This window comes from Helicoverpa armigera, chromosome 11, assembly GCF_030705265.1.
Source record: "Helicoverpa armigera isolate CAAS_96S chromosome 11, ASM3070526v1, whole genome shotgun sequence".
Classification (NCBI taxonomy): Eukaryota; Metazoa; Arthropoda; class Insecta; order Lepidoptera; family Noctuidae; genus Helicoverpa; species Helicoverpa armigera.
The window spans coordinates 1,566,361-1,591,327 of NC_087130.1; the positions used below are offsets into that span (position 1 = coordinate 1,566,361).

General features: G+C 34.6%; 1 protein-coding gene across 1 annotated transcript in view; it reads right to left on the minus strand.

Annotated features, from left to right (window-relative positions):
• Nucleotides 1–1,673: 1,673 nt before the first annotated feature.
• Nucleotides 1,674–24,967, minus strand: part of LOC110373691 (TBC1 domain family member 12) — a 47,642-nt gene continuing 24,348 nt past the window's right edge. Inside the window, exons 2-7 of the mRNA XM_049850515.2 lie at nucleotides 16,647–16,907; nucleotides 9,784–9,990; nucleotides 8,584–9,160; nucleotides 7,471–7,599; nucleotides 6,870–7,062; nucleotides 1,674–6,384 (exon numbers count right to left, since the gene is read on the minus strand). Of these exons, the coding sequence (XP_049706472.2) occupies nucleotides 6,170–6,384; nucleotides 6,870–7,062; nucleotides 7,471–7,599; nucleotides 8,584–9,160; nucleotides 9,784–9,990; nucleotides 16,647–16,907 (1,582 nt within the window). The 3' untranslated portion in view covers nucleotides 1,674–6,169. The remainder of the gene's footprint in view (nucleotides 6,385–6,869; nucleotides 7,063–7,470; nucleotides 7,600–8,583; nucleotides 9,161–9,783; nucleotides 9,991–16,646; nucleotides 16,908–24,967) is intronic.

Consider the following 24,967-nt stretch of genomic DNA (forward strand, 5'->3'; position numbering starts at 1 on the left):
TGCACGCGGTGAGTTTCCGTTAGTTCGCGTGTTGAAGTAAATGGGATCGTTAAGCCAATAATCTCTGTCTGTTTACCGATGCAATCGAGGACAAGGAGTCGGTAGTCATTGATACACGCCCCTCTGTGACGTAGGTAGGTACGTACAGCGTCAAAAGTGGCTTATAGCTGAACAAATTAATATTTTCAAAAGTACCTAGAACTTAAAATCCTAAAGTTCAGTAAAAGTATTTTTGAAAATTTCGATTTGTTCAGTTACTTTTAAAGCTTACTGTACCTATGTAAGTATTCTCTTGTTTATGTTCAGAAGTATCGGTTCCTTGACGTTTGTTATTGTTTCAATTGGTTTGATTAGGAGATTAGGAGTTTATATTATTGAGCAGTTGCTTCATTTATAAAAATGTAACACTATTTTTTCTATATCTGTAGCTTATTGCCTTATAAATCGCTAGCGCCACCTATCGCTATGAACGGAATCAAAGTTGACGTTAATGAAAAGTTATCAACGATAATGGGGAAAATTGAAAATAAGGTACCAAGCCACAGACCGCTAATAAGGCACTTAAGTTAGTACCAAGTAACCTTAAAAGACTCTTAAGCTTCACTTATGTGCAACTAAAAGGCTCCTGAGTCACCTTTCATGTTAAAAGCTCCCAAAAACGATGAATTAAATCAATCACAACAAAGCTTCAAGTCTTCAAAAACCTATACGGAATCCTAAACGCATTCCCCGATACGGTGAACTGTCATATAGGATGATTTTGCGTGTGGCGACGAAACAACAGCGATAACCTAGCGACATTGAATCTTTATCGAACAGCCGAGTTGCCGACAGACAAATAAATCTTAAAGTTATGATTACACATCAGATTTATTAGGTAGTCGAATTAGTACGTGATATTGAACTTTGATATAAACTTCGATAAGATTTTATATAAATGACTCTGCTTTTGTTCCTAAACCACAAGTTGTTCATTAAAATTGGTACGTCATCATTATCAGATTTTTTTATGCCCCACTGCAGAACACAGGCCTCCTCTCATAGAGATAAGAATTTTAGATGCTAAAGATGATCTTTCTGAAATATAATTAAGGGGAACCTCGCATATGTATATAGGAAAACTGGTATGAGAAAAACTAAATAGGTAATTAGATACTCCACCAAAAAAAATTTTAGGTTGCTTAAATACTCGCTCTGCTCACCTTTTATGCTTGGCTTCGGTAAAGTCTTGGCTTTATAGTGGCAATTTAATGATAACTACGTACGTCAGAGATAGGTGGGTGTGTACATGACTCCCGCACTCACAGCCTTTGGCACAAGGGAGCTTTAATTTATCAGTCTTCGTAAGTTTGTTGAACTTATTGTGTAGTAAGTAGCTTTACGGCAGTTAAGAGTTGGCGACCGACCAACCACAAATGAATCAGTATTATTATGTAAATGAAGACAACAGTCGATTAAGCCCAGTGGAGTATTTGATTCCATTGTAATAGTAACACATATTTACTGCCAAAATTCCACTCTATTATGGGTTAAATGCTTAAATTGTGGTGCACTGCCAAATATGTTACTTGCGCCATTTTTCATATAGCCAAAGTAATTTAATAAAGGTGACACGACTATCTCTCACCTTAGATAACCTGGATAGATTATTTAATTAATTAAAACAACAGAAATTGATTTCATTAAATTTTATTTTACAATTAAATTACATGATAATTACTTTCGTACTGTTGGGGCCGAATTATTTCATACTCGCTAACAATTTATTTACATCGCGAACAATACATTACACACTATTGAGATGGCATTATTTATAATTTAATATAATTAGTAATATCAGTCCACATCACAACTGTAATTTTATTAGGGTGGCTTCTGACTGGAGCGTAACATTTCAAAAAGTTCTTTTTTTTTACATTTGGCGTTGTTCGCCCAATTGGGGATGAGGCGGTCTAGCTATGAACGGTATTTAAAGGTAGTCATGTAAATAACAAAGAAGGTACTTTTTTGTTACTTACAGAGTTAAATAGTAAACATGTTATTTTTTTGTTGGCACGTGGTCAGTTACATCTTTACAAAAAATGTCACTCTAATTACAATCGGTCACCACCCTTAACATACAATATAGGTGCAAATTAATTTCATTTGTATCATAAACTTTTTATTTGAATAGTAAAAGGCAGATTTAAAGAGGGAAAAAGAGATTAGCGAAAGTTTTGGAAAAAAACATGTTTTGGCAATTATTAATGGGGTAATAATAGTAACTAGAATGTTATTAATTTGCACCTACATACATTTAAAATTATCATTGATATTTTTACTTGCATTAAAATACCTACAAATAATCAAATCTGATTTAGTTATTTAAGATTCATTGTATGTTATTAGAAGATAATTATTCTGTTTATAAACTGCGAGATTCTTTATTAAAATAGATAGAAAAGGATGTCATATTACATAGTAGGTATTATATTTCTAAATATATAACCATTTAGAAGCTAACAAACCGATAAACTACACTAACTTCGTAATTTACATACATTTTATAAACATGCTATAAATTAAAATAGAATATAGATAAACATTTTATTTCCTAACTTACATTACACTTCACAAATTGAAAAATAAATATATTTCCAAAATAATATCTTTTATTTAATATCGTGAAAAAATTGAATGAAAATTAGAAGTACTTTATAAAATTATCCAAAATCTGCTTTGCAAAATAATATAAGTCACTCAGTAACAAATGTTGCAAGACCTAAAAAATACAAATATCACTATCATCGTTATTATGTGGCAAGACCATTACATTAAAGTTATAATTTAAAGCTTTTACTCACTAAATATATGAAATATTCACATAAAATTTACACAAATAAACTTTTCAGTGACAATACTAACATTTTCAGAAAAAAAAATATAGTAATAAGCATGCACACTGAACCAAATCGTCTCATTTATAGAACAAAATCTTTTAAAATGTTCAAATACATATATCATTTTTTATTTTTATACAAATAAAAAAAACTGTTTTAAACCATGCAAATAAACTTGACCAATAGTCTAAAAACGCCTCTCAATATAATATACGTTTGCGCCGTCTCGACGTAATTGATAGAACAATAATAATATATTACATATTTTCTATAATATCACCTAATTATAATTAACTTTATATTAATTTCTCGAAAGTTTCGATACTCGTTAACTATTAGGCCGGTTTACTACTCGTTGATCGTTTTGCTATATTAATAGATTATATTATAATTACATTTTAAAAGTATATTGTGGCGGCGTGCAGAAATATAACTGATTGTTTTTATCATTAACACAGTTTCTTTGTGTGTTAATATGTTACTGATATATGCCGAAATGACTGAACCGTTTTTCGTGTAGTTAAGTGAAAGATAAGTTTTAGCATCTATGGGTAATTTTATAGAGAAAATAGATAAAATTAATTGATCTCTTGAATTTTGCCGCTTGCCACCACATAATTAATAATTACGATACGATATAATTGACATATTCTATAGTTATTAATAATAATTATTGCGTATAATATATACAATTTAATTTAACACCCAGTGGTCTAGTGACATCATTTAAGGTCCAAAGTGTAAACTATGATCTTGAAGATGGTCATGGACCAATTATAAGGTCGATTATAAAAACATTTTGCTATCATAATTGAAAGATAGTGTGCTGTGACGTCAAGGTTAATTGCATTATTTTATTACATAACTGCATTTGATTGCACTTTCTTATAATTAGTAATGTCAATTTTATTTTATAGACGTTTTAGAATCTGTTGTGATGCTTAATTTGAGGTAATATTTACCAGTTTTTTTATTTTTATTATCAATAGATTGTTTTTATAATATTATTATACATAGAATACACATACAATAATTTATAATTACATTTAAAACTATGAAATCGTATTGCATCCACGTGCAAGACGAGTAATGTACAATTTCGTTATTTTTTTAATACAATAAATATTAAATAATATAACATCCTTTTCTATCATCTTTAAAGTAAGCGAAAGTTTTTAAATAGATTTTTATTTTATTTGAAATTCTGTTTATTTAAGTTAGGGACTGGAAATTGATTAAATCTAACAATCACATAATGGGTACAACATTACTTTTAATTTGTTGGCAAAAGAGTTATTTAATATAACAAAAAAAAAATGAAAAAATCTGTTTTAATTCAGAGACATAAATTAATTAAATATCGACATAAGAAGTACCTATTTTATGAAAACCACTCAATATTTGAAGTTCCACCAATAAATTCAAAGTAACATTATGAAAACCATGATTTTAAACAATAAAAAAAAAACACAAAAACCGCGATTGAAACTCGCGGTATTCGTATAAAATGTTAGTAATAACGATTATAAGTTAAGATGCTTATATAATCCTACGATTAACTAAAATTATTGTTAAATATGTTTTTTTTAACAGGTACGAAGATGGATAGTTTTTTATCGCGGCCATACACACAACAAATAAAAATTTACAACAAAAGTGGCAAAAAAATAACATAAAAAAGATTTTTTAACATATATTTTTTATTTATTTTTTTTCTAATTGGGTGTGTTGCGTGAACCACTGTGCGTATGGCCGCGACCGGAGATTCCTTTCATATGTATGACAAAACAAACGTGTGAACGTTGAAGATATGTAAGCAGTATTGTCACAGATATGAAAATAAATCTGTTTGGCAACTCAATATTTTGCTGACAACATATTTTTTAATTTCTCTTGTATATTATTAATTCATTTATAGTCGGTTTCTAAGTGCTTTTGTCGGCAGTTTGTCTATTTGAATAGATAAACCACGGACAAAGATTCTTAGAAACCGACCCATAAAATCTGTTTATTCTACTGTACAGAAAATACTAGATTCTAGTGAGATTTTTTGTTAATTAATAAGATGACATTGTATGTAATATCAGTAAAATATCGAAGTATTGTGACGTCATTACCCAGCTAAAGTTCCAGCACAACCGCTAATGTTCAGAACTTCAAATGACTAATACAAATCGAATGTATATGATATGTTTGTTACGCAAATAACATATAGACAACAGTGATTTTATTTATATTATCAAAAATCACAGCGTACGTCGCGGTACATCGATAAATATCGATATCGATAAATTCGGAGACGATAGGTACTAGGCAGTCTCTATGATCGATTCATGATACTTGAGTACAACAACGCTATATATTTACAATTACACTACGACCAGTCGTGTGCTTTATATTCCATTTAAATTCGAATCAAATTGAAATAAATCATTAAAAATATTAAATATAAAAAAAACCTTAATTCGATAACAAATAAATCAAAATAACATCTAATTTTATATACATTTCGCAATTATATAAGATATCATAAAATAACTTATATAAACTGTTTTATAAATTAGGACGCGATATTTCGGTACAAGACAAATGTTGAATACACTAAACATTTTCTCAAAACATCGACATGAAATGACATCGACTATACAAACACTACTTTTTAATTTTTAAGCAAGAATTAGCTTTTAACATCCAAACAACACTAGGACATTGTGACATTCGTATTCTCTTACAAAATTCTTTTATTAGGTACTAAAGTAGCTGAAGTATTTTTTTCGAAAACCAACAATTGTGGTAACCTACATTCCAAGTTAATGTTGCCAGCACAACATTTACATTTTGACAGTATACCAAGAGCCATTGCGTTGTTTAGCCACTGAGCAAATGATTGCCTTTTTATCATACAGCGCAATGGATATTGTCGTATTGCCAAAATTTAAACCTTTCTCATTTTTTTTTGAAAATATCATTATGGCTTACACACACCGATACGACATGGCAAAAAGATTTAACATTTTTGCTCGAGGAAATTTAATCTTATTTCGTACGCATACGATTCAAATCCCATTGCCTTAAATTGACGTTGCATCGAAAGGGGATTTTCTACCGCACTATTTCGATTATGACTTATAAATTCCTGTTTATAGTCGGCGGGAATGTTGCAGTATCTCATTCTCTGTTGATTCAAGTCTCACAGTGTGTGTTAACCATTATTATCGACCAAACTACAACTTTACCCTAAAAGATAACGCATCAACAATGTCCCAAAAGGCTTCAATACGTCGCCTATATCATAACCTTACCGTCACATCGTCATCCAAGGTCGTGTCGTCTTCGCAGCAAGACGCCAGCTCTTCGAACGACATGCCGTCCAGGGTTAAGGAGACGGCAGATATGCTCTTGAATAGAGCTTCAGTGTCCAGGTCTTCTGGTAGCTTGGTGAGGAACTGGGCAGCTGATATGAAGTCCATGTCTTTGAGTTCCTCTTGGTATAAATGGAGGACGCCTGTAATGGAAATATTTTGTTATAGTAACGGGGTACCGAAAGCTCGTGAAGTTGACATTTATGTTGTCAATATCTTGTCAATGAAATGCACCGAAAACGGTCAAACGAGTTTTTTGAAGTAATAAGATATTTGGATTAAGGTTTGTTTTCAGAGAGTTAGATCAACATTTTTAAAAGTTCGCTGTAAGAGCCTATTGGTTGACACGGTAGGTGTCGTGATAGACCCAGTCAAAAGTAAGTCAGATGATTGCCCAGTATAATGTGGGCTAGGTCATTGCAAAGCCACTATAAGGTGGGTTAGTTGATTACCCAGCCACTATAAGGCGGACTATGTAATTGCCCAGCTACTATTGATGGTCTACATTATTGCCCAGCCACTACAATGTGGGCTATGTGATTGCCGAGCTACTACAAAGTGGGCTATGTCATTACCCAGCCACTATAAGGCGGGCTAAGTGATTACCCAGCTACTTCGCTATACGTACCGAGCGCAGTGTTGAAGAGGAATGTGTCTCCGTCCCTGAGCAGCACGTCCCACACGCGGCAGGCGGCGTCGAGCGGCATGGCCTTGGCGAACGCCGTGTACAGCCACTCCACCAGGTACAGCTCCGGCGCCAGGCGGCTGCCCAGCCAGGGGAGGTGGTGGGCTACTAGCTTGCCGTAGGCTTTCCATAGTCGCTGCGGAAGAACAAATAAATGTTAATGTGGTTTTGATAGGAAAATTACATGTTTATTTTATGTAAAAAAGATAAGAAACAGTGAACCTCTTTATTTTTAAATAGGGACAGAGGTATTTGCGAAATGTAAGTGACGTATTTTGTATTTTTTTATGTGAAGAAATAAAACCTAAGCAACATTTTGAGCTGGCTGGCCTGGCTGTCATTTGAACATCCTTAGCAGTCGTTTCGGGTTTTCGGAATCCAGAAAGTCTGACAACCAGCAATAGGATATCAGGTTGCCCGAGTAGCCTTAAGGCAACTTTGCTATCAATATCTTCAATCCTTTCCGGTCCACTGACATCAAGACGTCTTTAATAGTTTCCCATCTCCCACAGAAGACACAAATATACCAAACTACATAACATACCTGCATAGTAGCCCCATCTCTAGTGAAGGCAGCCCTCAGCACGGGTCCGTCTAATAGGTTGGCGAAGCACACAAATGCTTGCGGCGCTTCCATGTTCAGGATTAGTACTGCGGCTATGAATGACATGCCCTGGAATATAAAATAGCATTGTTGCTTTACAGGATTTATGATAAAGGACCCTAAAAACCCTTCCCGTTCAGTAAGAAAATCTAACCACCAGTGTCAGAAATTCTGGCAAAATAACTGAATTGTTTTCAGAATATGCGTAAGGAATGACAGAGACACAGACCAAATATGTACCATAATAAACTTTGAAAAACCTGCCTCAAAGATTTTCGTTGTAGCGTTTGATGCTCAGTTGAGGATCAAAAATCTGGATCTATCTAGTACTACACTACCTTCGCCTAGCAGCAATTCCCTCACTTATCTACCTCGTCAGTGACATTACCAAGGTCCCACTTTAACTAACCCCTTTCCAATGTACTGTATCTATGTATAACTATGTACAACAAACAATAGCCCAATAACTCCTAGCATCATATCATACGGCATACCGCTAGCATATCATCACGCGTGCATTGTTATCACGTAACGATTACCGACCAGTACGGGTCACGCGATTTACTGTTAGTGTTCAAACTGTTTGGATATTGCACTATTAGTATCTGCCTCTTTACTGGTGGAACCTACTCTGCGATCTTCGATAAAAAGTAGCATACAGTATTCCCTAGTAAATAGGAAACCGAACACTGAAAAGATTCAAATCGGACCGTGGCGAATAAGCGCGTTCAAATAAACATTTCAGATTCATAATATAAGTATTGATTTGCTGTATTAAGTAAAGAAAAGCAAAATTAGAATAATACTACCCTAATTTTTAACCGAAGTCATATTTTCAAATTCCATTGCAAAATGCATTGTTTTAATATCTTTACGGTAGCAAATGATACTATTAACCTTGTAACTAAAGTAGGTACTTAATTTAGTCTAGATACTTCAAGTACGAAGAAAACAGCCCACTTCTAAAACGATTTTAAAGAAACATATTTCCCTTTAAAACATGCAAGTAAGGTCTTAAAAATACCAGAGAATAAAATAACAAAATGGACATACCTGAACATATCCAATATCAGGCCTATAGCAGACATAAGCCGCCAAAAGTTCATGTAGCACATCAAAATACGGTCCTCCCGGTTGAAAGATGCACAAATGTGGGAATGTCCTAGCAATGTCCAGTTGTATCAACTCCATCGAACATTCGTCACTATAATCTAGCAGATTAGGGTTGGATTTCGAACAACACTTCTTAGGACCAGAATCCGTAGTTTGAGACTTCAAATTCTGTTCACTAAAGTTCCTAGGTATACCTAATCTAGGTTTTTCTTCTTCAGATTTGATTCTATCATCAGTTTTGGCTAAAATATCGTCTATTTTCGCGTGTTTTTCAATTTGTTCGGCAACTTTTTCTTTATTTTCTTTCTGGCAGCTGCATGTGTCGTTTCTGTTGACTTTTAACCTCTTCCTTCGTAGTTGTGCTTCGTGTAGCCTCTGCTTCGCTTTGGCTACGTAGTCTTGGTACATTTCATGTGTGATCTTGAGTTTGTTCTCGATGGCTAGTTGCCATACTTTGCCCCGGACCGCTGGGGGAAGCCCGCTCCACCACAATTCTAGCGTGCGTTTTGAATTTTTCCTGCAAATGTTATTGGTGTGTCATTTAGATTTATTTTTCCTGTGAGATTTATTTTATTGGGTTATTATAAATAAATGGTAAAGTGATTGCAATTAATTTTATAATGAGATAGAAGAAGGTTACTGCTAACACCTCGATAGTTTTATATTTTCATATTTTATAAAATTGCGAGTGCTAGACAATAAATCCTATGAGATGACCGTCATCAGATACATCGGCATTAGCATTGTTTTCATCGACAATATCATTGAAAACAATGTGGACTAGAGCTACAGACGACTGATTGCCATAGTACTATTGAAACAATGCCTTTGACCAGTATATGCATACTGTCAATAGCCTTATCTATCAAGTACGTAGACAAGGCTAGATATATGGGGGTTATGATTTAGTCATTATTGAGATAGATGGGATTTGTAATGTCGGTATACCGATAATCTAATTCGGTACTGCACTAATTGTGTCAGTTCTAGCAAGTTTTTTTTTGTGGCTCAAGGCTACTTACATGCTCAGAATTTTAGCAATTGAGGATATCAATCGATGAATTCAAAATTAGTAAACTCGATAGTGGCGTCCACCTACCACATTATTGAAAAGGGGCACATTATCATAAAGGAACTTACGTGTTATTCCAATCCGGCAGTATATTCTGGGTCCATTCCTTCGCGTGCCTCGCCAGCCTCTCTTCCAGGCGCAGTGACTCCTGCATTCTGGCGTGTCTGGCAGCTGCCTCCCGTTCCACTCTTCGCCTGGCAGCCTCCACCATTCGAGCGTGTTCTGCTTTGTGGCGGAGAGCTTCTTCTGTGCATTTGGCGGGTAGGTTTGATGGCCTGAAACGAGATTGATAATATTTATTAGTGACCATTAAACAGCACATTTAGAAAGGCTCATTTGGAAGGTGCATACATAGTCTTTTTTTGTCCAATGACAAAAGACACAGTTTTTGTTTCAAATACTCTTAGTAATTTTTTGTATATAAGTATAATTTGGAGAAATTAACAATCTTTAAACGCCTAGTTAGTTTCGATAAGTATATTCACCCTCTCAAAAATTTCCATAAGCATTTATCAGAATCATTGAAAAACGTAATCAATTACATTCCTATCTAAGTATTGGAAAATCCAGTACATTGCAATTATTGATAATGATTTAATACTGAAATTATTATGCAGCATTATAGTCAATTAGATAACAAAGGATCGCTCGTCGTGAGTTATAAAATGATTGAATATTCAAATGATATCGTGCAGGGCTTGCGTGTGATACATAATGTATGAAACGCATCAAATGCACGCTTGTGTATCTAGAACGTTACATTGATGGTTTACTATTTAGTACACAGATATACTTTACAGAAAACTAGAGGTAAGTATCTAGTTATTTTATAGGTAAACATATATGTAAAACAAAAAAAACATCGATTGTTTTTTTTTTATTTTTCAGTTGTTTCCTCGAATGTTGTGCAGAAATCAAAGCGCAGTTTTGAAATATTAATTAAAAACTATTCGACTACAAGGAATACAACTAAAAAGACCTACGATTTAAGGATGACACCTCAAACGTAATGCTACAAAATAACTTCGGTAAATATATTATGTACGTAAATATTTTGCATTGTCTACAAAACAGATAAGACTACTTCCTTTGTGAAACATAACTCCATCCTTGACCTTTGCATAATATTACTATTGCTTTGGAAAATGTCAGCTAAATCTGAGCCATCGCTCACTTCAGTCGTAAAAGTTTATTTTATTAACTTCTCACAAATATATCACTAAAATTTACTTGAAAATGTTGAAACAGACGTTGCATGCTTATCTGCCTAAAAGGTGCCTTCCCAAATTTAGATTCACCTTTCAAACATTAAATTGAAAATGCCTAATTTTGCACAGCTACAAGCCAAAATACCAAAGTCATTAACATTTTAGAAGACTAACACAACCCACCGAATTACTGAGAAGGCAAAATTCAACATTTCAAGCATAATTGGCTTTTACCTTTAAGCAACGGCCACGCTTATCTTCCAACTAATCAGCTTAAAAAATCGCAATTAAAATAAAATCCAAACAATTTAACAACTTGCGTGTTTCACGCTCCTTGTATTCCCATTTTTTTACACGTAATTACTAACTGGTGTTGATAAAGTCAATCCAAGATATACAACATGATTTGTTTAAATCTTGAATTAAGAAAGCGAATTGCGAATAAATGTTTTATTCATATGAACACATTCCGTTAAAAGAGTCTGCACCTTTTATAATGCTCGGCTTGTATGCTTCATTATGCATGCATTTAAAAAGGTGTATTAGCTTATATGCGCAACACGCATGAACCGTTGACAATCTTCATACATTCATCAAATCCAATTACGAACGAAAATATTAGATTAAATACTTAAATACAATTAGCCAGAATTAGAAAACGTAATGTTATAAACACAGCATGTGAAATTGATCTCGTAATACTTAGTAAAAAGGATTCAATTAATAATTCGATTATATTGTAAGAGTCACAAAGAGCAAATCGTTAAATTAGCAATAGAATGCCAAATTGCACGCTAGAGGGGCCCACAGTCAGATTGCGCACTCAAACGCAAATAATACGAAACAAATTCTCATATAGGTAGGTATCACAAATTGCGATTCGTCGAAACGCAAACGTGAACAGAAATTCGATAGGCAGCGCAATATTGAAATAAAAATTGCTTTGCGAATACGAGATATTTGAAGAGCACTCGAAAATGTTCGGAGCAACGTGAACCGGAGCGAGATGAGTGGCACAGATTAAATAAAGTTCGCTATTACAGCAAGCCCTACAGCGGTCACGAACGAGCAAATTGCGGAGGGCAGGTCTGTCATTACACTGGCATTTCCGCTTCTGTGCCTCTGTTGTAGTTTGAAAAACTAAAACAACCACCTTTGAGCACGACTCCTATAACTGTTCGCCGCTATTTTCCTATAATAATGTCCGGTGAACTGAGGCCGTGGTTTGTGTTCTTGAGGCTTTAGTTACGACATAAGACAATGAAATTTGAGACTTTAATACCTCTGTCAACAAAATAATATTTAGTGAATGTTCAACTATTGTTTCATTTCCTGACTAACAAGTCTACATATCGACAAAGTAGACGTTGGCCAATCGATCGTCTCCCATACCCTTAGGGGAAGTCAGGCAATAAATAATGATGTTTATGACTAATTTACTAGGGGCTAACGTTCCATTTCCCCGGACGTTATGAAAATTTTGCACAAGTGCCAACGATGTTGAGTGAATCCGGTAATTTTCGCCTTGTGTAGCGAATATTAATTTGGCTATTAAAATTCTAAAGCACAGACGACACGGAAAGAGGTCAGGCCTAGATAGATAAAATTGTGTCAACCCACACCCCATGGTGTAGGGTGATTTAAGGATCATTAATCACAATCTGGAAGCAGATAAAATTGATTTTTGAAAATGCTTATGAAGCTCTTACTGATTGCTCAAAAGAATAAAGAATCTGCTCCTTTTGAGTACAGAAAGCGGTACAAGAAAATGTTATTAATGCAATTGATCTACTAGATAAGATTAATATTAATCTCATTGAAATACAGTAAAATCCCATCACTGACCTTTTTGTAGACAAAGAAGGCCGTGATGAACAATCGTGTGAGAATTTTACCATTATCATAAACCTCGAAGAAATAACTAGTGCAGTATCTATGTTATTACTAGCTTTGACTATAGAAGGACGGTTTCCCAAGCACATAATACAAATTGCTGAAGATAATGCATCTTTAACATCCACTTTATGCAATCACATTCATTATGGGGCTTCTATCGGAGTGCATATTCAATATTGAGTCTATAACATGATAAGATGTTCAGGTATTTGCCTATGACCTTTATGACGTATTAATAACACCTGTTGTGTACAACGCATGTGTTTTTTCAAACGCAAGGCATGATCGGTATGCCTGATCCAATATGGCGATTAAATATTGATTTCTTTATGGGTTTATCCGTAGGTTCTCCGAACAGCAATTTATTATTCTGTTCGGTATCGATTATTCTAAATTTAGCTTTTGATTGTTTTTCGATTGGTCTTATAAGTGATTGTTTGATGTGTTTATCGTCCCGTACACTTATCTAAGTGAGCACTTCTTTATTTACATCTAAGTTAGCACGTGCATGTTGAGTAAAAACAGCACGATTGAATAGATTAAGTGTGGTAAGCATTAAAATGTTGGGTATTATTTTCCGTGGAGTATGTAGTATTATTTCACTATCACTTACTGGCTATAAAACTGGACAAGTACAGCTTACACGTGCTAATACGATTTATAACAATGGCTTCATGTAACGCGTTGGGCACATTGAAAGAGTCTTATCAGTTCGTGGTCTAGCCTTCAGACTGGCTGGTAATCTTGTTACTGTTGTCGTGTCAATGCGCTTAGCTTTCTTTGATTTGTTTTGTCTGTCTGTGGGGTTATAGATTCTTGATGATGATATGCAGATGAAAGGACCTAATTCCAAGATTGCAATCATAAAATTAGGCAGCTTTACAATCAATAAATGTTTACTGAATGAAAACAAGAATAAATGTGTTTACTGACTAGAAAAAAAAATACTGTTTATCACGTTTTCGTTGGCCTTTAAAGACAGAAGTAATCTCATTAATGAAGCGAATGGCCTTAGCCCATCCGTACTAATTCTCTTAGTTCATGGACCCAACTTAAAGGTATTCCTTCTTTTAATAACGTAGCCTTATGTACATAATTTCTTAAGAAATCATTTAGGTAGCTTCAATCTTTTTAGCTCCTTTTTTATACACAAGGAAAATCCTATTTCATGCAAACACTTTGTTAATGCTGCACACATATAAGTTGAATTGCGTGTGTCGGCATTTTGTAAAACCCGCTTTGCAAATCGATTGCAGCAAAACCTACATGAACAAAGAAGCTTCAAAATATTAAATGCACACAGACAGTTTCTGTATGTATAAGTTATTTGCTTAATCTACAGGTAATGATGACCTAATATCAATTCAAGAAGAGACACTCCTTCCGAATTAAATCTCGAAATATAAAGCTGTCGTAAGCGATTTCAACCAGTCTTTTAGAAAATCAACAGGGGAGGCTTAGGTTCAGCAGAGCCTATGAAAGTAGCGCTAGTTACAGAAAAGATGAGAAGTAGAAGATTGTCATGGTAAGGGCATGTAGGTAATGAGGAGGGATGATACGCAAGCAACAAAGTAAAGTGCTAAGTATGAATGTAGATGGATGGAGAGGAAGATGAAGACCTAAGAAAAGCTGGATGGATTGTCTGAAAGATGACATGAATAGGAAGGGAGTGAGTGTCAGCATGACGAGTGACAGGGGAAAATGGAAGAGAATGACACATTGCGCCGACCCCAAATAAAATTGGGAACAGGGCAGGAGGATGAAGAAGAAGAAGGGGAGGCTTAGGTTCAGAAGAGCTTGTCCGAGATTACGATGATGAATCAAAAGCTGTTTTAAAAGCTGGTCAAACTGTAACTGTATTATACCGAGTGGGTGTAATGATTGTGCCAAATGGTCACATATATTTCAGTACACTGACTCACAGACCACGCCATCATAATTTAAAAGGATTAGTATATCCTGACACGCACGTAAAACGAAATCGCGTTGGAGCAACGACCAACACTATTGGGGCATGTCGACCCACCTACATTCATACACTTGCCTACACGGCTTTTCATTTAGATATTAACGTCAGTTTCGATAGCAATCGGAAAAGGTTTTTGGCACTGAAAGCTAATAGCAGTAATAAATTAAGCGTTGAAGAGAAAGAAACACACGCACGGTCTGCACGCAGAGAAAATTACCTTGAACTGTGAATAAATTAGTAATAAAGAAGAAGACGTACCTAGGAACCAAAATTTTCTCATCTATCTGGTTCTATACAACCCTACTTTATCTTAAGCTTTAAATACAATCAATCTGACAAATAGACCTCAAACTTTAGCAACAACTTTTAGGACCAATTTCGGCTTTCTCTACAAAATCGAGGCCTAACTCTGCTTACATTTCAGTAATTCAGTCCGAATGTTAATTAGGCAACAGTTTCATCGAAGCGTGACGATAAAACGTGAAAACAGTTTATTAGGACAGGCAATGTCGGTCAGATACCACCTGTGCACGACCTCGGAAATGTCATCAAGTATAAACAAACCTACAATGGGTGCTGTTAGGTCGGAACACCAATTTGTGTACTTTCTGTCACGATTAGATAGTAATCGATAAAATCGAAGTTCATGATTAAATGAGCCTTTGAATGGGTGTAATGAACTCTAAGGACTTATTGCTTTGTCATGAAATTGAATACTATTGAAACTAGGTTGGATATAGAACTACACGTTTGTAGGACTTCAGAACAAAAGCTTAGAGTACTGTGCCAAGTGAACCAAATTGTAAGGCCCTACACTATTGATTGAATTTTGGTATTCTGAAGAACTTCATTTCTGAAGAGTCTTTTATAGTAGTTATATTGACTCCATAAAATTTACCCCTTGTTAAAGCTCTTGAAATATTTCGAAGGTTATCAAACACTTCTACAGTATAGGCTTGTAGAAATGGATGATTACATAAACGCTACCAAGGCCTGCTAACATTTGATAGGCTAGTTTAATCGTATAATGTGGGATCTTTATCATATTTCCAAGTAAGCTTGTAGCCTGGTAATGTTAATGAACTTACTTATAATGCTTTGAACTCTGTACTGAGAAAGCTTTTGATTTATCGTGGCAATGACCTCACTGCCACTTGAACTGTGCATGATTGATATTTAATTATAACCACATAACATAGTACTAAAAGAAATTAAACTGGTATCGTTGATCGACAGTATAGGGGATTAAGTATGCCGTATTTTCCGGAGTCAGCCACAAGTCATCAATATTCGAAGGTTTGGAGAGTATTTATTTAATAGTCTCTCTAGATCGATTCCCATTAATTAGATTACTTGCTAGCTGAATTGACTTTAGGTCACGTCATTTTATTAAAATCAATCCTCTTAACTGTTAGTACACTAAAGATGTAAGTGACTGTAACGTTGCAATACTGAGGGAAATTTCAGGGGATGAGTATGATCAAAAACAAACCATATACATCGGATTAACTACAATATAAGAGACCATTAAACCTAATGGACTACACACAAGCAATATTCCAGATAATAAGCATAAATACGATACTACGGCTGCGCAAACAAGTTTCCGTGTAATTGGGACAGAACAATAACATTTACGAGCCGGCTACGTCATCATCTGACGTCTGTAATGCCTTTGCAAAGGTAAACAGCATTATCGGGTCACTTGAAGTGGATTCTATATTCAAAGCGCATTTAATTTGCCCTTTGATAATGCAACTATTGTATGGCCATAAGATGCTTTAAATCAAAGACACAAAGACTAACTAAGAAATCATCAGAAGACATAATATAGGTTTGATTGAAGATTAACACGTACCTATCATGCTGTATAAGAGCAATAGAGCTGGCCACCAGATCTTCAAACTGCTTCTCACTGGCCGAACTCCCTTGCCTCTTGTGATGATGAGGGGTATTGGCTCCCGAAGACGCTGGTGTCAAAGTTTTCTGAGCTTCGGAGTTCAAGGTTTTAGCAGCCAGGTTGCCACTTGATTTGCTGCCGAACAGTCTCCAAGATACCACTGATGATGGTGATGACTCGTTGTTCTTTGAAGAATTGCTCTTCCATGGAAACACTCCTCTGGAACAAAAGAAAAAGATAATAAGTGAGAGGTTTTAAAGAACGAAAGTTGATTGCATTGATCTAAAAATGTCGGTTCACTTTTGTTAGAGGGAGCTTAAGTATCATTGAAAGTTCCATTAAAATCTCGTGATTAATGCGAGCAGACAGACGCTTCCTTTGTGGGCAAAGGAAATTGTACATAATGGACGTTGGACACCCAGTTAGGTACTGTCGGTAGCTCTGGCTGTGACTAAATGCCTTTATTAATAGGATTGACAGCTGAAATGATTACGACATTCATTTCTACTACGCCATGAATATTTTCAAATCTATGTTTGAAAAGTGTGGTAACTTTGAGTATCCGTGGCATAGTATGTAATTTTGCTTTCTTAGCTTGAATATACATCAGATACTATAAATCATAAAAGATGATAATCCTAGAAAAGCAAAGTTTGCAATATTTAGAAATCTCGTCTGAATAGAATTATAACATTTCGCAAACGTAGATCGGCATCTTGAACACGTCTCAAATGCATAATATCTCGTAACATAAGCAAATTCAACTTTCCTATTTAAATTGTAATATTTATATTTTAATGTTAATAAAATTATTATAATAATTATGAAACCCATGACAAATTAAAGCCTTTTATGGTAATGACAGAATAAATGGATAAGCTTTCTTCTGAAATTAACGAGGGGTGACCAAAGGTATTTAAATGTTAATTAATTATGCTTATTAGGCCATTTAGTGCCATTTATGCCTTGAACTGTTGTAAATACAATTAAGATTAATTAGGGAAGTAAAAGTAAACATTTTCATGCTGTATTAAGACTTTATGGCGAGGAAGTTATAGATGAAATGTTTAGTAGAAGAGATGCAATTAGTGTTCAACGATTAGTAGAATAGCTAATCGTTAATATTTAAATGCGAAATTAACCGTCCGATAAGCTTTCACGATAAACTACGTACACCGATTTGGATCGTTATGCAAATAAATCGCGATCTGGGAAAGATCAGAGATTTTCTATCCGTGTGAAAGAAGTAGTTCCCTCAGGAAGCCTAGTGAAACTATGGCAAACAAGTAATAAGTATTGTATACTTAAGGTAATACGTTCTGCACTTAGCCATGAACGATGTTTCTATTGCTGTTGAAATTGTTAGTACACGCGTGACTGCGTGCTGAGTATCCCATACTTACGGCTAGTTTAATTTGTACAAAGGGACTGTGGAATACATTGGCTTCTCTAACTCAATATAGGAGGTATGGGATTAAAAGAAATAATATACTAATTTGATATTGAAATATTTATTCTATACTTTAAATGGTACTTGGAAGCAATACGTCCGTCTAACAAGATCCCGTGACGCAGTGTGTGTAGAGTTAAATAAACAGTAGATTGTTCAGATAGAACAAAGAACAATGTTATCGAAAGTTAGGGGTATTAGTTTTTGCTTTATATAATCCAACACGCCCCCTCAAAAATTAATCCCTAACTTTTAGTCATTCGTTAGTTTACTATACAGTATCTAGTCTACAATTCAACATTACAAAGTGAATACCAACTTATAAATACGACGTAACATATTATACTTCCAAGTAAGGTCTGGGACAACTGTACAATAATGGTCCAACATTTGCTGCACAGGATCAGGGAAAACCCAGAAAAACCTGATCAGACCATTTCATAATGAAATTGTACTTAAATTAAAACTTATTCTATACCCAATCCTTTTCTCAGTCTTATAAAAGACACGACTGGTAAAGGTTTTGTCAACAAGTCTGCCAACTGGTTACCTGTGGAAATATAATTTAATTTTATTACATTTTTCTCAACTTGTTCTCTAGAGAAATGATATTTTATATCTATGTGTTTGGACCTTTTATGACTTGTTGGATTATTAGCTATGCTAATACATCCGTTATTATCTTCATATAAAATAATGGGCTTATTAATTTTAAGTTTATGCTTTCTGCCAGAGACTTAAGCCATAATGCTTCTTTAACAGCTTCATATAAAGCCATATATTCGGATTCAGTAGACGAGACCGCTACTGATGTTTGTCTCTTTGTACACCATGTAATTGTATTTTGATCAAATAATTTAAACACATATCCAGTAGTGCTTTTCCTATCATTACAATCGTGGCCACCCCAATCTGAGTCGACATATCCACTTAGGATGTTATTGTAATTATTTCTTGTATATGTTAACTTCAAATCAATTGTGCCTTTGATATATCTTAAAACTCGCTTTAAGCATAACCACAATTCTTTATTGTTCTTATTTGTGTACCGACTTAAAATATTTACGCATGTACTTAAGTCCGGACGCGTACAAAGCATAATGTACATTAAACAACCGATCAGGTGACGGCATGGTGCGTCACACTTCTTATCAGCGTTAAGAGCTTCATAGTTTAATTTAAGCTCCATCGGTGTGTTTATAGGATTGCAATCACTCATATTAAATTTATTCAAAACGGTTTTAATGTAAGCACTTTGGTCTAAAGTAATTTTATCATGGTGTCTCTCTATTTTAATGCCCAAAAATAATTTGATATCGTGTAAGTCGGTCATTTCGAATTTAGTCATTAAATATGCTTTGAAATTATTCATTGTTTGCAAATCTGCACATGCTATAACTAAATCATCGACGTACAAGATTACGTAAATATTTTTAGAAATGTCTCCTTTACCTTTCATATATATACACCTATCTACTGGGGAGTTCTGAAAACCTATTTCTTTGAGACATTGTTCAAATGTTTCGTACCAACATCTAGCTGATTGTTTTAAGCCATAAAGAGCTTTGTTTAATTTGCATACGTAATTATCTTTACATTTTACACCTTCAGGAACTTTCATGTAGATTTCTTCCTTTAGTGTACCATTTAGAAATGCTGTTTTACATCCATATGATGAATCAGTAAATTATATTGATTTGCGTAGCTAATTAAGAATCTAAAGCTTGCTATTCTAGCAACTGGTGCAAATGTTTCATTATAATCACTAAGATATTCTTGACTGAAACCTCTAGCGACAAGACGTGCCTTATATCTTGAAGGTTGACCTGAAACGTCATTTTTAATAGTGAATATCCATTTACAGTCTACAATATTTTTATTTAATGGTTTTGGTACTAATGTCCATGTATTATTTTTCTTAAGAGAATTGAGTTCTTCTCTGACTGCTTTTTCCCACTGATTCCTATCGTTCAGAGATTTAATTTCATTTAATGATTTTGGTATATTACTTGTGATGGATAACGCACTATAGACATCATAGTCATTTTCATTATATGATTTACGCGAACATGTTTTCAGTCTTTCACTTCTTCGTAAATTTAAAAATTCATCAGGTTTATCCTGATTTTTGTGTTTCAAACTACTCTCAGATTCATTTTCAGGTTCATTCGGTATTTCATGACTACCGATTTTTCGAATTTTACTTGTACTGCATTCATCAGATTGAGAGCTATCTGATTTAGGGCCAGAACTATGAGACTTATAAGACACTGATTTTGTTACGGAGTCATTATCAGTTTCGTCTTGGGAATATGTATTATTACTCCGTTCAGGTCGTAATGAAGGCCTAGATTCGATAAAATTAGTCTCATCAATTACAACGTCCCTTACAGTTTCATATTTTTCGAATTCTGTATTCCAAACTTTATAACCATTGGGTTCATAACCTACCAGTATTCCTTTCCACGACCTATTGTCAAATTTGTTTTACTGGTTTTATTATGAACATATACAGTTGAACCGAAAACTCTGAGATTTTTAACGCTTGGTTTCCTATCATGCCACATCTCGTATGGTGTCTTTGATTGACTTAAAGCTTTCGTAGGCGTAATATTTATTAAATAAACTGCAGTTAAAACTGCATTTCCCCAAAACGTTTTGATGCTTTAGTGCCATTTAACATAGCACGAGCTTTTTCTGTTATTGTGCGAACCATACGTTCTGCAACACCATTTAACTGTGGGGTCCTAGGAACTGTTAAATGATAGCTTATGCCTCTTTCTCTACAGTAGTTTTTCATTTCGGTGGATAAGTATTCACCACCGTTATCACTATAAAGATTTACTACTTTGAAATTGAATTTAGCCTCACTTTTAGCGACATAGTCTTTAAAAGCTGTAAACACTTCTGATTTGTAAGTTAACATATACACCACACAATAATGTGTGTATTCATCAACAAATAAAACAAAATAATTTCTGTTATCTATTGTTGGAGGTGTTATAGGACCACAAACATCTGAATGCACAATAAACAGAGGGCGTTTAATGTAACTTTTGTCTTTAACTTTATTAAAAGGCAGGCGAGTCTGCTTCCCATTTATGCATGCTTCACACAACTTATCATTTGGAGTTACGGTATTTATTTCATCTAAGTCATCAATCATATTATGACATTTTAACTGCAGGAATTTAGTTTTACTTATATGTCCTAGGCGTTGATGCCATAATTCATATTTATTTTCATTAACATAACATGCTTGGGAAGCGGATTCCCCTTTTATTACTGGTATTTTAAACTCTAGAACTATAAGATTATTCAATGTCTTACCTTTCATGATGATTTTACCTTCCTTTGTAATTTGTGTGCCTTTGTCATCAAATATTATGGTGAATCCTGCTTGCTGCATCTTTGATACCGATATTAAATTATATGGTACTTCGGCACAGAACAATACATTTGTAAGTATTCCTTGCACTCCTGTTTGACTGATAAGATTTATGTTTCCCCTTTTAGTTGCTGAAATAAATGTATTGTTTTTAGCTACTGAAATTTTTAAAGGAGGATTTAAACATTCAAACGATGTGAAGAGATCATCTCTATTTGTGATGTGATCAGACGCTCCTGAATCTAATAGGAATTTAATTGTCGAGTGGTCTTTTTCATAATGGTATGCGCTTGTCATGAACGCAAATCCTGAAAAGAAGAATTCGAGGTCGTTCCCTCTTGCAGGGCAATAGTTTGGACTTGTCTTGTCCTTTCTGGGGCATTGTTTTGTATATTTGTCTGTCTTTTGAAATAGAAACAATCCTGTTTCTTGTGTCCTTTGCGTCCACAGTAATGACATTTCACAAATTTTTGTTTGTTTGTTTTCTTGAATGTTGTATTCTTCAAATAGTTTTGTTTTGTGCGATTGTATCTGTTTTATTATATTTTTCTTCAACATGGAGTATCTTTAAACTGGTATCACGACTCTCGTTTTTAATTTTACTTCGTGATCTAATAGTCTAGTTTTACAAAACCGAGAGTGATATTTTCTTCAGATAGTGTCTCAATTGCAGTGATAACGCCATCATATGTATTCGGGAGAGTAAGTAATAAATGAGCTACTTTGTCCGTTTCCTCTAATTTAGCTCCAGCAGCTGATAATTCTGTCAGCAGATCGTCAAATGTTGAGAAGTGTTTGATCAAGGGTATATCGGCTTTTAATTTTAATCCCAATAATTGTTTTCTCAGCGCTAATTGAGTTGCTACACTTTTCCTTTCATAGATCGCGTCAAAATGTTTAAAACTGCTTGAGCAGTCCCATTTTCATTAATATAATTAAGATATGAGTCCGCCAAATATTCGACTATAATACTTTTGGCTGCCTTATTATTCTTTTCCCACTCAGCGGATCGCGTTCCAGGAATTTCTTCGTCAATAACACTGAGCAAGTTTAACTCTGAAAGCAGTGTACGAATTCTAAATTTCCATACACTGTACTTTTCTCCATTAAAAGGCTTAATGTTTCTTTTCACTTTTTCCATTGTCACAACTTTATTTTTATTTACAACTATGCACTTTACTGTCACTACGCACTACTGAATGTTCTCACTACTAAATGTCCTTTTTCGCACTGGGCCCATAACCTATAGGAGGTATGGGATTAAAAGAAATAATATACTAATTTGATATTGAAATATTTATTCTATACTTTAAATGGTACTTGGAAGCAATACGTCCGTCTAACAAGATCCCGTGACGCAGTGTGTGTAGAGTTAAATAAACAGTAGATTGTTCAGATAGAACAAAGAACAATGTTATCGAAAGTTAGGGGTATTAGTTTTTGCTTTATATAATCCAACACTCAAGACCGACAAGTAGTATGGGGAAACATGATATCATCATCATCATCATCATCATCAGCCTATCGCAGTCCACTGCTGGACATAGGCCTCTCCAAGTGCACGCCACTGAGATCGAAACATGATATGAATAGCACAAATCGATAACAGTCAATGAATGAAAATGGAGCTGACACTTAAGTGCTCATAACCTTTACCGTTCGGAAGACCATCTCGATAAAACTTTCCTCGTAAAAGTAGTAAAGTGCTAAATATTAACGACACCGATAAAATAATCGAAGTAAATAGAAAACTGTTGGCGATCTTGTAGAGAATAACAAATAGGCAGTAGTAATATAAATAAAAGATGAGTAGAAATGAGGTTGTCATTAACGAGGCAGCTGTGCAAGACGGGTAGTTAGTAGTTACATAATCTGTTGAATCAGATGACAATAAATAACCCATAGGTAGCAGTGACAAGAAAAATAAATTCTAATAAGTGTATCTCGATATGACAGTGAACACATAAAAGTTAGAGTAAAAGCCAATAAGAATTTGTATGGATTAATTCCGAAAGAAGTTGATATGAAATTCAATGGCAGCGAGCTGCGGATGGAGGAATTTATTTTCTTTTTATAAAGCGTGATTAGAGGCCGGTCTGAAGACTCGAACGTAGGTAATCAGTAAAAAGTAGCAACAACACAAATGTACTGATTATTTTGAAAGGATTTTATAAGTACAAAGGATGTTATATGTAAAAGGAATAGTAATTTGTGGTACAAAGGTAACTACGTAATAAAATAGGCCTGATTAAAATAAACGCAAATGTCAGGTTCACCGAGAAAGAGCAAAACAATGTTAACAAGAATTTATGTTCACCAAACCCTTGTTCCTAAAGACTGTAAACCCGTAGACGGCATTACATTACAATGTAACAAATATATGTGAATGTTTACGAATTCAATGTTTATTTCAATGAGAAGTGCCTTTAACAAGCCGCCTTTTTTGTGCGTATAGAAGGACCATGTGTGCAGAATTTAAAACTAGGTGCATCGAAAGTCGGTTTTCGATTGTTCTTGAGTTACAATCGATACTAAAGCTGAAGAGTTTGTTTGTTTGCTTAAATGTGCCTCTGCAATCTTTGGAAACAATGGGTCCAATCTGAAAATTTCTTTCAGTGTTTGATAAATTCAAGGATATATACCCCGTGTTCTATACAACAAATAAAGTATTTATTCCTATAGGCTGCCGTAAAAACAATCCTACCTAGTAACCACTACTAGCTCTACGATATCTACCATCAAAAAAATAAAGGCACAGTAATAAGCGCCATAGAAGGATCCGACAACAGTTCTCACCTTACAACCTTTCGAATTTCTCAGTACGCAATAACAAATACAGGACAGACAAACAATACACATCAATCATCAAAACTGTCTGCGTAAACGTAGAACGGAATGTCATTGTGTGATAATTCGCGCTTGTACCGTGTGGGATGGTATGTTTCGATCGACGCATTGGCATATTGCGTGAATTGGATTGCTTTATATGGAACTGATTTTGAAAGCTGAGACTGCATCGACAATCACAAAAGGTTTTCGAGAATTTGAGTATTTTCCTGAATGATTCCTACTACCGATTGCGTCTACATTTTTTGAGTCAATTTTTAAATCCTGTTTAAACACAGGTAATTGGATAATCTTGAGACATTGATTGCACGGATACGAATCCAATTAAATATCAGCTACATGTTTGTATGTGTTTCAGAGTAAAACCATTTAGTAGGAGAACGTAATAAAGTGAAGTCGTTAAGCGCTCAGATGGACATGAGAAAATTACCGGGAGCTTATGGAACGGAAAACGAAAATGAGCAGTATAGTAGATCTTCTTACCTAACACCTATTAAGTAATGGAAAAGTTGCAAATGTAACTGGCTACCTAGAAATTACTAATACGGATGAACGCAGTAAGTTACTCCAGAAGTATGTAATCAACCAGTTTAA